The following is a 17,233-nucleotide window of genomic DNA, read 5'->3' as shown; positions in this document are numbered from 1 at the left end:
AATTTTATGGAAAGTCAATCAAATTACATGCTTGCTGGCTATTGTACACCTTTATTGGGGAATCAAATACAGTATGTTATAAAATCTGCTGGTGTGTCATACAATAAACACATTTAAACATATGTATGTGCAAGTAAAAATGAAAAACATTGTCTTTTGTGTAATTTTCTATTGTGGGAATCTAATTGTGTTTAACATTTAACATGTGCACTCTGTCCCTTTTCTGGACACCTCTGAAACATGATGTGCAATGCTCATGTGTGTAGAGTTTTGGGGTTTGGATTATTATCTGAATTTATATTTGCCCATATGTTAAATAATGTGAACACAGGACTGTGTAAATGTGTGCATAATGGAGTGTTGTGTGAAACAGTTGGATGGTAATGCGGACTCTGAAGTCTGAAAAACAGAATATATTCCCTTTAAATAGATGTGTTGGCTTGTGACTACATGGGCACAGCTACATTACCTCAGTTTTGTATTGTCTTCTTGCATTTTTTATTGTGTATTGCTTCGACACCTTTGCAGGACCCTCCTGCTGTCTGGCTATGTATATACCGGTTCAGCACTGTGATCATCCTTATGCATGATGGGTGAATAGTACACAAAGTGCAGTTTATGACACAATCACAGACATGCCATGTGAAGCATTTGAATGGAGGATAGTACCAGACTGCCTTTATATTGACTCATTTTCGGATCAGTAGGCACCACAATTCAGTGCATGGAATACAAGATGTGCTTTGTGACATTCCTAATAGGATCTCATTTCAAATTTTTTTTCATATATCTATTTTTTTTTCAATAAACTTACTTTCCATGCACACAACATCTAAGTCATTATTAAAATATGCACACATGTAAGAGTATGGTTATTCATTAGTGATGTGCGGATTGATACTGAAATATCGATACCGGTGCTACCAGCTCTTTATGTTCTAATATCGATTCTCAAATCAAAATAACAATATCTTTGATAATTTGGTATCTCCAACTTTTTTCTCCAAGTACCACCTAAGAAAAAACCTGACACTCCAAGTACCTATAACAACCAACATTATTGTACAATAGCGTAGTAGGCGTAAGTATTCATTATAATAAGACAGGAGTTTTATTTAATATATCTGGGGCCGTATTTATCAAGCGTCTTAGAGTGCCATTTTACACTTAAGTCCTGAGAATTTGCGAAATTTAGTCCTATTCTTAAACTTAAGAATACAAGCTATTTATCAACTTTCTTAAGTCTAAGAATCACTCCTACTCTCCAAGATATTTAAGAGACCTTCAGAGGTGTCTTAAGTGGTTAGGAGTGTCCAGCAGGGGATGGCACTGAGGCGAGAGAGACGTGTGCGAACGTTCAGGGAGCGGAAGGATGTCCTGGCTTTGTTTGATGACGAGCAGCTGATCAAACGGTATCGTTTAGACAGAGCGGGTATTATTTTTGTCACAGATTTAATAATTTTCGATTCCTTGTTGATTTCTGCATGTGGCTGCAGTGGGCTAGTATATATAGAGCCACCCACACCAGTTTCAAATTAGTCGCCTAATTAATGAATTGGAAAGAAACTGTTATGAGAGTAGAGTATGTGTGAGGTGAGTGACGTCAGTGAGTGTGTGGGCGAGAGAAGAGAGGGAGCGGTAGCGTGAGTGCGGGCGGGGACTAGTTTGTTTTGTATTATTTTGTAGTTTATTGTCAAAATTACACTCCCATTGTCCACTTAAATATTTCTTAGATATTTCTTTATTCTTAGACAAGGGATTCCCTTCCGTGATTGGTCATTTCTATGGACACAGAAATGACGTCACCTTAAATTCCGTTTACGGCACATAGTATCAATCAATCAATCAATGTTTATTTATATAGCCCTAAATCACAAGTGTCTCAAAGGGCTGTACAATCCACAACGACATCCTCGGTACAGAGCCCACATACGGGCAAGGAAAACTCACCCCAGTGGGACGTCAATGTGAATGACTATGAGAAACCTTGGAGAGGACCGCATATGTGGGTAACCCCCCCCCTCTAGGGGAGACCGAAAGCAATGGATGTCGAGTGGGTCTGACATAATATTGTGAAAGTCCAACACATCAGCGAAAGTCCAGTCCATAGTGGGACCAGCAGGAACCATCCCGAGTGGAGACGAGTCAGCAGCGTAGAGATGTCCCCATCTGATGGACAGGCTAGCGGTCCACCCCGGAGCAGAGTAGAAAAGAAAAGAAAAGAAACGGCAGATCAACTGGTCTAAAAAGGGAGTCTATTTAAAGGCTAGAGTATACAAATTAGTTTTAAGATGAGACTTAAATGCTTCTACTGAGGTAGCATCTCTAACTTTTACCGGGAGGGCATTCCATAGTATTGGAGCCCGAATAGAAAACGCTCTATAGCCCGCAGACTTTTTTCGGGCACTGGGAATCACTAATAAGCCGGAGTTCTTTGAACGCAGATTTCTTGCTGGGACATATGGTACAATACAATCGGCAAGATAGGCAGGAGCTAGACCGTGTAGTATTTTATACGTAAGTAGTAAAACTTTAAAGTCACATCTTAGGTGCACAGGAAGCCAGTGCAAGTGAGCCAATATAGGCGTAATATGATCAAACTTTCTTGTTTTTGTCAAAATTCTAGCAGCCGCATTTTGTACCAACTGTAATCTTTTAATGCTAGACATAGGGAGACCCGAAAATAAAACGTTACAGTAATCGAGACGAGATCTAACGAACGCATGGATAATGATCTCAGCATCGCTTGTGGACAAAATGGGACGAATTTTAGCGATATTACGGAGATGAAAGAAGGCCGTTTTAGCAACACTCTTAATGTGTGACTCAAACGAGAGAGTTGGGTCGAAGATAATACCCAGATTCTTTACCGAGTCACCTTGTTTAATTGTTTGGTTGTCAAATGTTAAGGTGGTATTATTAAATAGTTGTCGGTGTTGAGCAGGACCGATAATCAGCATTTCCGTTTTCTTAGCGTTGAGTTGCAAAAAGTTAGCGGACATCCATTGTTTAATTTCATTAAGACACGCCTCCAGCTGACTACAATCCGGCGTGTTGGTCAGCTTTAGGGGCATGTAGAGTTGGGTGTCATCAGCATAACAGTGAACGCTAACACCGTATTTGCGTATGATGTCACCTAGCGGCAGCATGTAAATACTAAAGAGTGCAGGGCCAAGAACCGAACCCTGGGGAACTCCGCACGTTACCTTAACATAGTCCGAGGTCACATTGTTATGGGAGACACACTGCATCCTGTCAGTAAGATAAGAGTTAAACCAAGACAAGGCTAAGTCATCCCAATACGTGTTTTGATACGCTCTAATAAAATATTATGATCAACAGTATCGAAAGCGGCGCAAAGATCAAGAAGCAGCAACATAGATGAAGCATCAGAATCCATCGTTAGCAATAGATCATTAGTCATTTTTGCGAGGGCTGTCTCCGTAGAGTGATTTGCCCTGAAACCGGACTGAAAAGGTTCACAGAGATTGTTAGACGCTAAGTGTTCATTTAGCTGCTGTGCTACAATTTTATCGAGGACTTTCGAGATAAACGGAAGGTGGGACACCGGCCGGTAGTTTACCAGGAGATCAGGATCGAGGTTAGGTCTTTTGAGTAGAGGATGAATAACCACTTTTTTGAATGCTAGGGGAACAGTGCCAGAGGAAAGTGATAAGTTTATAATATTTAACACTGATGGACCTAGTAATACAAAAAGCTCCTTGATAAGTTTCCCAGGAATTGGGTCAAGTAAACATGTTGTTTGTTTTGTCCCATTTACACATTTTGACAATTCCTCCAATGTTATCTCATCAAAGAGAGAGAAACTATTTTGGAGGGCGGTATCTGTCGTATATACAGTCGTATTTGTGTTAATAGAACCCAGTTGTAGCTGAGATGCATTGTCTTTATTCTCTTTTCTAATGACTTCAATTTTCTTATTAAAGAAATTCATAAAGTCATCTGCTGAGTGGGTGGAGCTACTGGGAGAAGTCCCTTGTTGGGTTAGCGATGCTACTGTACTAAACAGACATTTAGGATCATTTTTGTTGAGGTGGATGAGATTTGAGTAATATTTAGCTTTAGCTGAGGTAAGCATGCGTTTATAAGTTATTAAACTATCACTCCATGCTTGATGGAAAACCTCAAGTTTAGTCGCACGCCATTTGCGTTCCAGCTTTCTACATGATAATTTCTGGGCTTTAGTTTCTTCTGTAAACCATGGGGTACGCCTTTTAGGGGCCCTTTTTAGCTTTAGCAGTGCTACAATATCAAAGGTGTCGCGCAGGGCGTCATTAAAGTTGTTAGTGAGGTTATCAATAGAGCCCACATAATTTGGGAATGGTGCCATTACCGAAGGCAGTAGGTCAGTAAGAGTCGTCGTTGTGGCAGCATTAATGTTGCGGCTGCTATAGTAGTTATTATTATTATTATTAGTTTGTTGACAATGAGTCAGAACTTCCAATTTTATAAGGTAATGATCGGACATTACTTTAGTGTACAGGAGTATCATAACTTTAGAGGTGGTGACACCCCTGACAAGCACTAGATCTATCGTATTACCGTTGCAATGCGTGGGTTCATTTATTATTTGTGTAAGACCACAGCTATCAATTATAGTCTGGAGCGCCACGCATGGAGGGTCCGATGGGGTATTCATATGGATATTAAAGTCCCCCATTATGATTATATTGTCGGCGTGTGTCACTAGATCAGCAACAAACTCTGAGAATTCACTGATGAAGTCCGAATAGGGCCCAGGGGGGCGGTAGATAACAGCCAGGTGGAGAGGCAGCGGTGTGACAAACCTCAAAGTGAGCACCTCAAACGAGTTATATTTATTATTTAGGTTAGGTGTAAGATTATAGTTTTCATTGTAGATTAGTGCGACACCCCCTCCCCTTTTAAGAGGTCGGGCAACATGTGTATTGGTATAGCCAGGAGGAGAAGACTCATTTAGCGCAAAAAAATCGTCTGGTTTGAGCCAGGTCTCGGCGAGACCAACGACGTCAAGTTTGTTGTCTCTAATGACTTCATTAACTAATAGCGTTTTGGAAGATAATGATCATATGTTTAAAAAGCCCATATTATAGGTAGTGGGCTGTTTTGAGGATTGTTTGTTGAAATTATCCGAAGTAGCAATATTAATAATGTTGCGTTTATTATGCGTATTGCACTTTAAATAGTTTCGACCATATCCAGGAATTGATACGACGGGATATTCAGATTGTTTGCTTGATGTTGCGATAAACTGAACGCATCATAGTTAGCTACCTCAGTACAATGTATGTCTGCCTCTGACACGGTCACAAAAGAAAAAACATTATGTGAGTTGTGTTTTATTCTAAGAGAATTGCTATGTGTGCAGGGATTATCCAGCCTGACGCCGGCTAGTTCTAGTTTAAATGGCTTCTTACCCGGAGACTCCACGCTTCTTTGGTTAGCTTTTCTCTTTGTTGTTAGCCCAGCTCGGCATCCCCGGTTCTGCTTCCGCTCGCACCGCTTATGTCGTCTCCATTGGCGGTCACCGCTAGCACTTGACTCCGCTGCTACAAAGACCGCTCGATGTAGCCCACGAAGTATTCCCATGCTAGCGAGGAGGTCCACCGTACATGCATCTTTCAGTCTATAACGACCCGATCCATCCACATCCAGAATTGTCTGTCGGTCGTATGTGATCACAGAGTGTTCACGCTTTGAGCCAGCCATGAAATTGACAGAAATGACGGGTGTTTTTTGCCAAATCGCTCTACACTCCCAAGAGCGTTAGCATAGCCGTTGCATTCCCATGCGCCGCCATTATTAACATTGTTTATTAGTCTATTCTGTAATGTCTAGTAATGTCGTAATTCAGCTCTGAGTGTGACACTTAAGATTCAGTCCTACACTTCGCTGAAAGTGTGAGTAAGACGCTTAATATCTAACTTTTAAGTATTGAGTTTGAGTTTGAGTTTGAGTTTATTTCGAACATGCAAGCATACAACATGATACATCACAATTTCCAGTTTCTTTTCAACATGTTCGAAAAGGAGTAGGAAGAAGCAGAGCTTATTTAATCCTACCCCTTTTCTTTACATAACAGTTGCAAAACTTTTTGTTCACTTCCTGTTCACAATTTTTTCACAATAAACTCCATAAGTAATTACAATAAAAATAAATAAATAAATAATAGTAAGAATTTAATAATAATAATTGGTGAAGTAAGTCATATTTCATATGATGAGATAAGTAAGATTACTTTAAGAATGAATGAATGGATGGATGAAATAAATTGAGAATGTTTGTCATGGTTCTTCTTCATTGTACTTTGTAAACACTTTAAGTTTGAAGAGTTTCTTGAAGTGGATCATATTAGTACATTGTTTGATTGCTTTGCTTAATCCATTCCATAATTTAATTCCACATATTGATATACTGAAGGTCTTAAGTGTTGTACGTGCAGACAAATGTTTTAAATTACGTTTTTCTCTAAGATTATATTTCTCCTCTTTTTTTGAGAAGAATTGTTGTATATTCTTGGGTAGCAGGTTATAGTTTGCTTTGTGCATAATTTTAGCTGTTTGCAAATTCACTATGTCGTGGAATTTCAGTATTTTTGATTCAATAAATAAAGGATTTGTATGTTCTCTATATCCAACATTATGTATTATTCTAACTGATCTTTTTTGTAACACCGTTAATGAATGAAGTGTACTTTTGTAATTATTTCCCCATATTTCTACACAGTAGCTCAGATATGGTAACACTAGTGAGCAGTAGAGAATATGAAGGGATTTTTGGTCTAGAACATGTTTTGCTTTATTCATTATTGACGTGTTTCTTGCAACTTTATGTTGTATATTTTTTACGTGAGATTTCCAGTTCAATTTATCATCAATCATTATACCTAGAAATTTGGTTTCGTTTACTCTTTCAATTTCTATTCCGTCTATTTGTATTTGTGTTTGACTTTCTCTTCTACTGTTACCAAATAGCATTATTTTAGTTTTACTGAGATTCAACGATAGTCTGTTTTTGTCAAACCATCTTTTTAATTTGTTAATTTGTTCTGTTATTATTTGTATTATCTCCTGTGTGTTCTCTCCTGAACAAAACGCTGTTGTATCATCCGCAAATAATACTAACTTTAAATGTTTTGTAACTTTACAAATGTCATTTATATAGAGATTGAATAATTTAGGTCCTAGTATTGATCCCTGAGGTACACCACAGGATATATTTAGCGTTGTAGACGTGTGTTCGCCTAGCTTCACGTATTGTTTCCTGTTCGTTAGATAACTTCTTATCCAGTTTAAGACTAACCCTCTGATGCCATATCGTTCTAGTTTTTTGATTAAAATATTGTGATTAATTGTGTCAAATGCTTTAGTTAGATCCATAAAAACCGCTGCTGCACATTTTTTACTATCTATTTATTGCATTGGTAATTTCTTCTGTAATTTCAATTAAAGCCATTGAAGTTGAAACATTAGCTCTGTATCCATATTGGTTCTCTTCGAGTATTCTATTTTTATTTATGAAACTTTCTAATCTGTTATTGAACAGTTTTTCAATGATTTTAGAAAATTGTGGAAGTAGAGAAACAGGTCTATAATTTGTAAATTGATGTTTATCTCCAGTCTTATAAATTGGTGCAACTTTAGCTATTTTCATTTTGTTTGGAAATGTACCTGTTTGAAATGATAGGTTACTAATATACATTAATGGTCCTGAGATCTCTTCAATAACCTTTTTTATCGTTTCCATATCAATTCCGTTACAATCAGTTGACGTCTTAGATTTACATTTTTTCACGATTGTAACTATTTCCTCCTGTGTCACATTACTGAGGAACATGGAGTTGGGATTTCGCTCTATGGTATCATTATAGTCCTCAATTGGAACTGGGTCTGGAATCCTTTCTTCCAATTTTGGTCCAATATTTACAAAATAATTATTGAAGCTTTCAACTACTTCCTTTATGTTGTCATTTTTTTTATTTTCATCTAAAAAGTATTGAGGGTAGTCCCTCTTAGTTCCATTTTTAATAATGCTATTGAGGATGCCCCATGTTGCTCTCATATTATTTTTGTTCCTGTCCAGCAATTCACTGTAATATTCTTTTCTACATGATCGTAGTATGTCTGTTAACTTGTTTTTATACTTTTTGTACTTAATTTCTGCCTCTATAGTTCTTTGTGCTATAAATTCTCTATATAGTGTATTCTTCTTCTTACAAGCATTTTTTAATCCTTTTGTCATCCATGGTTGATTATTCTTTCTCTGCTTGTTACTGAGTTGTATCCATGGACAATGTTTGTCATAAAGTATTATGAACTTGTTTAAGAAATGTTCATATGCTTCATCAACCTCTTTTTCATTATACACATTGTCCCAATCTTGCTTTTGTAGCTCAATTTTGAAGGCAGTCATCCTCTTCTCTGTGCATAGTCTTCGAAATGTCCTTTTGTCTTCCATGTTCTTCTTGTAGTTTCCATTATATATTGTAAAAACTGGCAGATGATCACTAACGTCGCTTATAAGTAGACCACTTGTAGTGTTATTATCAAAATCATCGGTAAAAATATTATCAATAAGCGTGGCACAGTGTGCTGTGATTCTGCTTGGCCTTGTGATTTTAGGATATAGACTGATGCTGTACATTGTATCAATGAAGTCATCAATAGACTTTTGCTTGTTGGGGTTCAATAAGTCAATATTAAAGTCACCACATAAGAACATTATTCTTTGACCATTGTCCATGTAAGTTGCCTTGATCCATTCTTCAAATGTTTCTATACTTGACTTAGGTGATCTATATATACAACTGATGAATATGTTTTTGCTTTTTTCCTGACATATTTCAATGGTTATACATTCTAAGATATTATCAATGGCAAATGACATGTTTTTTACCACTTTGTAGTTCAGGTTCTTCATCACGTACACAGCTACTCCTCCTCCATTTTTGTTGGTTCTGTTGATGTAGTTTAGTTCATATCCCTCCAGATCAAAATCTATTCCTTTTTTATCATCAATCCATGTTTCTGTGACAGCAATCACTTTGAAGGGTTCGTTGATGTGTTCCAAAAAGTTCTTAATGTTATTGTAATTTGCATACAAGCTTCTACTATTAAAATGAATAATTGACAATTTGTTATCACATTCAATGTTGCTATTATATTGATCATCTGTATAATAAAAACAACTATTACTGATGTGGGAGAAAAAATTTGTATCTGGATCTATATCATTTTCCAAATCCTGGTTTTTGTGATCTTTGTTGCAGAAATTTTTTAGTTCCATATTTTCTTGTTCAACAAACTTTGATGTTGTTTCAATAATCTTTATAAGTGTAGGTGGATGCAATCTTGAATCTAGGTCGTCTTGTTTAGTCGTCCCTTGGAACATAGTAGTGCCGATGCTGAATTTTGGTGCTTGTTTTCTGTCAGAGTCCATTATCATCGTTGTTGTGGTAGCTGTGTAAACTTTAAAAATTGTCCAGGTCCTTGATGTCATGGACAACAATTACTCTTGCTTCTGGACTTCCATTCAGCTTGATGTAGATTTTACAGTTGGCGCTCCAAGTTCCCTGGATTTTTCCCTGCCTTCTCAAGTCGCGTGCTTTCTTGGCGATTCCAGCATTGCGTTTTGTGAGATGCTCATTCATGTACACATTTGTTCCCTTCAGCTTCTTTCCCTGTCTCAGCAGTGCCATTTTAGATTTTCTGTTTACGAGTTTCACAAGCACGACTGGAGTGGCGTTGTTGTTTCTTCCGTTCAGTGGGATGCATGTTTCGATGGTATTAATGTCAATTTCAATTTCTTTTGATTGCAGGAAGTTGACCACTTGCTGTTCTGCTGAGACCATATCCATTTCATCTGGTTCACCTTCATTATTCACAGCTTTCGCATAGGATCTTGGTTTAATTCGGTGTCCTGTCACAATGATATCATTCATTCGTTTATCCTGATCCATTTCATCTATGATGTTCCTCAGCATGTTGTTGTCTTCTTGAAGGATCTTCATTTGTTTGCTCATTTCAGTGGCTTCTTTATTTCTGGAGTTGTTCTCTTTTTTCATTTCTTTCATTTCTTCTTTCATTTCTTTCATATCCTCTTTCCATCCATCCATCAATTCTTCCAATTTTTCTAACATTTCTTCTTTAAATTCCTGGAGTATTTTTTGTAGTATCCCTTCTTGAATCCCATCATGTCCTGTGCCCAGCTTCAAATCAGTATTTCCAGTCAATCCTTTAACTTTTGGCATCGCGGCAGTCACTGACGTCAGCGCCTCTTATGTCTTAAGGGCAGTTACCTCTTTAGCGACTTGCGGCACTTTTAACTTGTTTTTTCAACAATTTCGTACCTTGCGCCGTTCAGAGATCAATTTGAGGTGTCAGCCTGTCAACTTATATCACTCTGCGACGTCGGGATCACTTTAAAACAGCTGTAAACTCGCCGTAACTTTTGGTTGCTAGGCAACCGCTTTGAACTGCGGGAGGCGCCTTTGGCTTGCGGCTAACGGCTCTTCCACTCGCCTTATTTCAGCGTATCAGTGCCTCTCAACCGACCAAAATCAGATCGAAGATGCCAGGTGACTCTCCTGTGGCTGTGATCGCAAATCAGTGGTCAAATCAGTGGTCAAAATCTTCAGACTTAACAAAAACTCCGGTAGCAGAAGCGGAGCTTTTTTCTTTGCGTCCTTTCTCATTGACAGGAAGTGACGAGCCTGAGTAGGGATGATACTCGAAACCGATTTTCCCGGTTGTTTGATAAGAAAAGAACCGAGTCCTCGGACTCGAATCCCTTTTTGAGAACCGGTACCCGTTATCGAGACCACTATAGTAAAGGAAAAGAGTTGATTCTTTATTTGAATCCCGTCCCGACCAGAAATGCTCCGTGGGACATCACAAGAAATGACGTCACGTAGCTCAGTCATTAGGCGCAGATAGTGAAAGCAGGAAAACAATGGGCGGGAAAAAGCGCTCCAAGGTGTAATAAAGTTCAAAACAAAAGCTATAATCCATCGAATAACTTTACTGAGAGATTTTAGCAGGGTAAAACACATGACGAACACTTTTACGACCAACCGGAAACATAGCAACCAGGCTAGCAACGCACCTCCTTTACGGCAGCTGTCGCAACGTTCTTAAAACAACCGCAGCACATACATGTATATACAACATATCTCCCTTTTTTAACTTTTGTTTTTCTTTCCTTGTAAACAAAACAAAATCACACTGTAGATGTGTTGTCTGTCTAATTATAAATAATGCAGACGAGGCGTGTTGGCTGAGTTCTTGGCGTTTACTATCACAGCGTGGCAACATGCAACACTTTTCAGGGCTACCGCGCATGCTCGTAACTCCCGTTGTGTGCTGTGTAGTGTAGTTGTTATATTCTCTAGCTCATAACATTTTTTCCTCCTATAAAGAAATAATGTTAACTCAATGAAGTGTATTTCTTTTTTTAGCTTTAACTTTTCATTTTTTAGCATTGTAACCACATTTGCAAAGAACTTTTCTCTTCATAGAATTTTCTTTCAATAAAGAAATAAAGTGCAAAAATGTCAAAGCATAATAACAAACAGTTATGTCAAATAGCAGCAGAAGTGCACTTTTTGGAGAGCTGTATTATTTTCAGTTTTGTGCCCAAGGGACTGATTTTATTTAACACTATATTATTATTTATACACCTATAGTGATCACAGAGACAGGTTGTTTTTGTGTTACTGTATATATTTGTTTCTCTGAAAAATCCCACTTAATATACTTTGGGTAACAACAGTCAATATTTATTTTATTTTATTTTTTTAGGTGGGTAACAGTCAATATTTATTTATTTATTAGATTTTATTTTTGTATTATATAATACAAGTGAGCTTTTGTTAAACCAAATATTGTGTGTTTTTTTCCGTATACAACAACTTATCTGGACTCGATAAGAGAATCGATAAGGAATCGGTTCGATAAGAGGATACGATAATAGGCTCGAACTCGATAATTCCTTATCAAACATCATCCCTACTTTTAAGTGCAGCTTTCAGCGAATAATTTATTTACTCTTAAGTCAACTCTTAGCAGACTTCTTAGGGGTAATTCTAAGAAGCTTGATAAATACGGACCCTGATATTTTGGCCACTTTAACCCTACCCACAGTTTCAACAGTGATACCGAGTTTGCATATAGGAAAATGAAACACTGTACTTAAAGTAATTATTTGGCGCCCCACTAAATAGAGCCCACATACCACATTTTGAGAATCACTGCTGCAGTTAATTGAGATGTTTATTATGAATAGGAATGGCATGAAATAATCATTTAAATATTGTCAAAACTAAACGCAATTGGTGTGAACTACTTTTCAATGCCCAAGCAAGAAAATGACTGGCAGTTAAGAGGAGTTGTTGCATATTACAAAACAGCAAATTTATGTCTACTCTTATTGTAAACTATTTGGAGATATTACATAGTTGAAAATAAATACATGCATTCAATGCACTTCAGCACCAACAAGGATGACTTCCAAAGAGCAGCTACCCTTTTAGTGTTCAGTTTATTACCAGGAACATTATTAGACATTGTTGCTTTATGTGTCAGATCAGCAACACCTTATTGCAAATATATATTTATTCTCAACAAGTCATTGGCATTGCTGGTATATATAAATTTAAGGCTGCTTGATGATATAATGTCGATGAAGCAAATAAACGTTTTTCTGCAACTTTCTCTTTTGAAGGAGTGAGTGGCTCTTAAAAGAGCCGTTGAGTGCTAACATTGTTAGAGCACTTTACTTGGAGCTGGTGTACTTGGTGACAGCTTTAGTGCCCTCTGACACAGCATGCTTAGCCAGCTCACCGGGCAGCAGGAGACGCACCGCAGTCTGAATCTCTCTGGAGGAGATGGTGGATCTCTTGTTGTAGTGAACCAGACGAGACGCCTCAGAAGCGATGCGCTCGAAGATGTCGTTGACGAACGAGTTCATGATGCTCATGGCCTTGGACGAGATGCCGGTGTCAGGGTGGACCTGCTTCAGCACTTTGTAGACGTAGATAGCATAGCTCTCCTTCCTTGTCTTTCTCCTCTTTCCTTTTCCCTTGCCGGCCGCCTTGGTGACGGCTTTTTTGGAGCCCTTCTTAGGCGCAGACTTCGCTGGATCAGGCATTTTACAAGCTAAACAGATAATGTGACGTCGAGCGGCAGTTGTGTTCTTGTAGGCGGGTTATGCAAAGCACTCTGTGGCAACGCCGTTCGTTGATTGGCTGAAATTATTTCGCACTGGGAGGCGGTCTAACAAAAATGTGCGGGACTGCGACATTTGCAGTCACGTGATACCGGTTAGAGCAATGTGGCTTGGCTGCTAGATTTGATAATGTAACGCAATTAAAAAGCCTTAAAATTGAGCTTTATGTCATGTACATAAAGATATATACTTACATAGGGTAGCTTTTTCAATCATTTTCAGTTCCTTTAATTACGTAAGTTAAAAGACAATAAAGCGTCAACTGACATTGATTCAAAATGTCATATAGGCTCCAGTTCTCTCAGAAGTTGGTACACCGATTTCAGCCACCAAACAACCTACGGGTTTCACCATACAATCCCAGTGTATTTATATTCTGTAAATAGATTAAAATAGGGAGTTACCTTACAGGGTGTGCCCTGTAAATAAAATCGAAATTTATTTTCACCCACCCACTTTAGGATGAACACATACAGTATAAGGTCCAATACACGCTGACCTTCAAAACAGGCACATTAACATATACCAACACAACTCTCTCGTTTGAGTCACACATTAAGAGTGTTACTAAAACGGCCTTCTTTCATCTCCGTAATATCGCTAAAATTCGTTCCATTTTGTCCACAAGCGATGCTGAGATCATTATCCATGCGTTCGTTACATCTCGTCTCGATTACTGTAACGTTTTATTTTCGGGCCTCCCTATGTCTAGCATTAAAAGATTACAGATGGTACAAAATGCAGCTGCTAGACTTTTGACAAAAACAAGAAAGTTTGATCATATTACGCCTATACTGGCTCACTTGCACTGGCTTCCTGTGCACCTAAGATGCGACTTTAAGGTTTTACTATTTACGTATAAAATACTACACGGTCAAGCTCCTGCCTATCTTGCCGATTGTATTGTACCATATGTCCCGGCAAGAAATCTGCGTTCAAAGAACTCCGGCTTATTAGTGATTCCCAGAGCCCAAAAAAAGTCTGCGGGCTTTAGAGCGTTTTCTATTCGGGCTCCAATACTATGGAATGCCCTCCCGGTAAAAGTTAGAGATGCTACCTCAGTAGAAGCATTTAAGTCTCATCTTAAAACTCATTTGTATACTCTAGCCTTTAAATAGACTCCCTTTTTAGACCAGTTGATCTGCCGTTTCTTTTCTTTTCTTTTCTACTCTGCTCCCAACCCGGGGTGGACCGCTAGCCTGTCCATCGGATGGGGACATCTCTACGCTGCTGACTCGTCTCCACTCGGGATGGTTCCTGCTGGCCCCACTATGGACTGGACTTTCGCTGATGTGTTGGACTTTCACAATATTATGTCAGACCCACTCGACATCCATTGCTTTCGGTCTCCCCTAGAGGGGGGGTTACCCACATATGCGGTCCTCTCCAAGGTTTCTAATAGTCATTCACATTGACGTCCCACTGGGGTGAGTTTTCCTTGCCCGTATGTGGGCTCTGTACCGAGGATGTCGTTGTGGCTTGTACAGCCCTTTGAGACACTTGTGATTTAGGGCTATATAAATAAACATTGATTGATTGATTGAAACAGAAGCTTTCAAGAATTAACCAGGTCAGATCTTAACATTTAATTTCAAATATTTAATATATTTTATAAATAAGGTGTATTTGCTTATGCAGCACGGTGAGACAGGGGTTAGTGCATCTGCCTCACAATACGAAGGTCCTGAGTGTGGAGTTTGCATGTTCTCCCCGTGACTGCGTGGGTTCCTCCGGGTACTCCGGCTTCCTCCCACCTCCAAAGACATGCACCTGGGGATAGGTTGATTGGCAACACTAAATTGGCCCGAGTGTGAATGTGAGTGTGAATGTTGTCTGTCTATCTGTGTTGGCCCTGTGATGAGGTGGCGACTTGTCCAGGGTGTACCCCGCCTTCCGCCTGAATGCAGCTGAGATAGGCTCCAGCGACCCCAAAAAGGGACAAGCGGTAGAAAATGGATGGGTGGAGGTTTATTTGCTGAGTAGTAGTCATTATCCATTGAACTAAGATTAAATTAGTGACCGTTGTCAAACAATTAATGTGACATTATGGTGTACATGAATCTTCTGTAACAGACAGGAGTCGAAGGGGTAGGATGGATTATGCATTTCATTTCTTCCTAAACACCTTCTGACATGCCGAATTAACATGATGTTTCTCTGTAATTTTTTAAGTATATCTGGAATAAATCAAAATCACATTATTTGGAAAATTCAAACACAGTGGGTAATTTGTATTAAACTATTTGAGATGAACCAGTAAATACGCTCTAAATCAGGGGTGTCAAACTTGTTTTCATTGAGCGCCACATCGCGGTAATGGCTGCCTTCAGAGGGTCACCTTTTTAAAATGGATTAAAATTATGCATGCGGGCAATAACGTGTGATTAATCAAAATTCAAATTGATCTGATTTAAAAATGTATATATATATATCATTTGACAGTATTGATATAAATGTGTACTAGTAATCACCTCATAATATTACACTCGATTATTAGATTTGTTCATGTACAAACTAATGTTATCTTGACTAACATTTTTGTAATACACTATATATAAAAATAATGTAATATTTGGTGTGCTTAGATAACGTTTAGAAGATACACATTTTTCCTGTCAAAATCAAATAATTATTTGCATTTAGTAAAGAAAATTAAGTATTAATCAGCACACATTTTTCCCAGGCTTTCGCGGGCCACATACAATGAATGATGTGGCGGGCCAAATCTGGCCCCCGGGCCTTGAGTTTCACACCTGTGCTCTAAGTAGTTATATACTTAGGCCACTCGTTCAAATGAATAAGCATTAAATAGAAACACATTTATATTAGTTGGACAATAGGCTCTCAGCGGACATAGTGCGTGACCCATAAATGTACCGTTGATTGAAAAGTTTAGTATCGAGTTCAGCCTCCAAAGCCGTACAGAGTACAACCTTGTCTCTTGAGGGCATACACAACATTCATGGCAGTCACCGTCTTCCTCTTGGCGTGCTCAGTGTAGGTGACAGCATCACGGATGACATTCTCCAAGAACACCTTCAACACTCCACAAGTTTTCTCATAGATCAGTCCGGAGTTACGCTTTACCCCACCACGACGAGCAAAGCGGCGGATAGCGGGCTTGGTGATGCCCTGGATATTATCAAGCAGAACTTTGCGATGCCTCTTGGCGCCTCCCTTCCTTAGGCCTTTACCTCCTTTGCCTCTACCGGACATTTTCAATGTTTGCTGACAACAATGCTACCTGACTAACTGGAAGACTGGCTGAGCTCGCACCTATTGCATGACTACGGACCTAAGAGAGGAGAGTTGAGTATCTGTCTGGGCGGGCCTCCAGTCAGCAGTCCTTCCCCCACCATCACATGGAACTTCTTTGTTCTAACATGTGATTTAAAGAATGCAGCAAAAACTAAGAAATAAACCAAATGGGAATACTTGAATCCTACACAGTTGGTTTATGCTAGATACGATTTAATGGAGAAGAAAGAGAAGAGGAGGCGGGAGTGCTAAGGTGTGGGGTCAAATCATTACTGTCAACATTTGAATTTCAAAGTTTGGGAAAATTGGGAAAACAGCATCCCACGCGACCCTGAAAAGGACAAGCGGTAGAAAATGGATGAATGGATGTACGTAAATAAAATACAAAGCAAAATACAGAACAATATAATTAAAATTTTAACAAGTTACTGCTGGCGCCGCTGGTGTAGTGGTATCATGCAAGATTCCCATTCTTGCGACCCGGGTTCGATTCCTGGGCGGCGCACGTATTTTTACCATGAATTGATTAACGTGGACCCTGAAAAACTTATTCGGGTGTTACAATTTAGCGGTCAATTGTATGGAATATGTACTGTACTGTGCAATCTACTAATAAAAGTCTCCACAACAATCAACAACCCTGCATACTGTAATGGCGGAAGAACATTAAAAAACAAGGCCCCTTTTAGAAATACTATTTCACCAAAAACATTTAAAAAATGGAATAAAAGAGTGAACAGGTGTAATGTAT

General features: G+C 38.8%; 2 protein-coding genes and 1 non-coding gene across 3 annotated transcripts; 1 reads left to right on the top strand and 2 right to left on the bottom strand.

The window, feature by feature from the left end:
• Window positions 1–12,623: 12,623 nt before the first annotated feature.
• On the bottom strand, window positions 12,624–13,165 carry LOC133638932 (histone H2B 1/2-like). The gene has a single exon (XM_062031977.1). The coding sequence runs from the start codon at window positions 13,144–13,146 to the stop codon at window positions 12,772–12,774; it is 375 nt and encodes a 124-aa protein (XP_061887961.1). The 5' UTR covers window positions 13,147–13,165; the 3' UTR covers window positions 12,624–12,771.
• Window positions 13,166–16,128: 2,963 nt separating this feature from the next.
• LOC133638931 (histone H4-like) lies at window positions 16,129–16,440 on the bottom strand. The gene has a single exon (XM_062031976.1). The coding sequence runs from the start codon at window positions 16,438–16,440 to the stop codon at window positions 16,129–16,131; it is 312 nt and encodes a 103-aa protein (XP_061887960.1).
• A 476-nt stretch (window positions 16,441–16,916) lies between these two features.
• trnag-ccc (transfer RNA glycine (anticodon CCC)) lies at window positions 16,917–16,987 on the top strand. Its single transcript has one exon. It is a non-coding gene; the product is annotated as a tRNA-Gly (tRNA).
• The last annotated feature ends 246 nt before the right edge of the window (window positions 16,988–17,233 follow it).

Source organism: Entelurus aequoreus, linkage group LG21, assembly GCF_033978785.1.
Source record: "Entelurus aequoreus isolate RoL-2023_Sb linkage group LG21, RoL_Eaeq_v1.1, whole genome shotgun sequence".
In the NCBI taxonomy this organism is placed as follows: domain Eukaryota; kingdom Metazoa; phylum Chordata; class Actinopteri; order Syngnathiformes; family Syngnathidae; genus Entelurus; species Entelurus aequoreus.
This window is presented reverse-complemented; position numbering and strand designations above follow the sequence as displayed.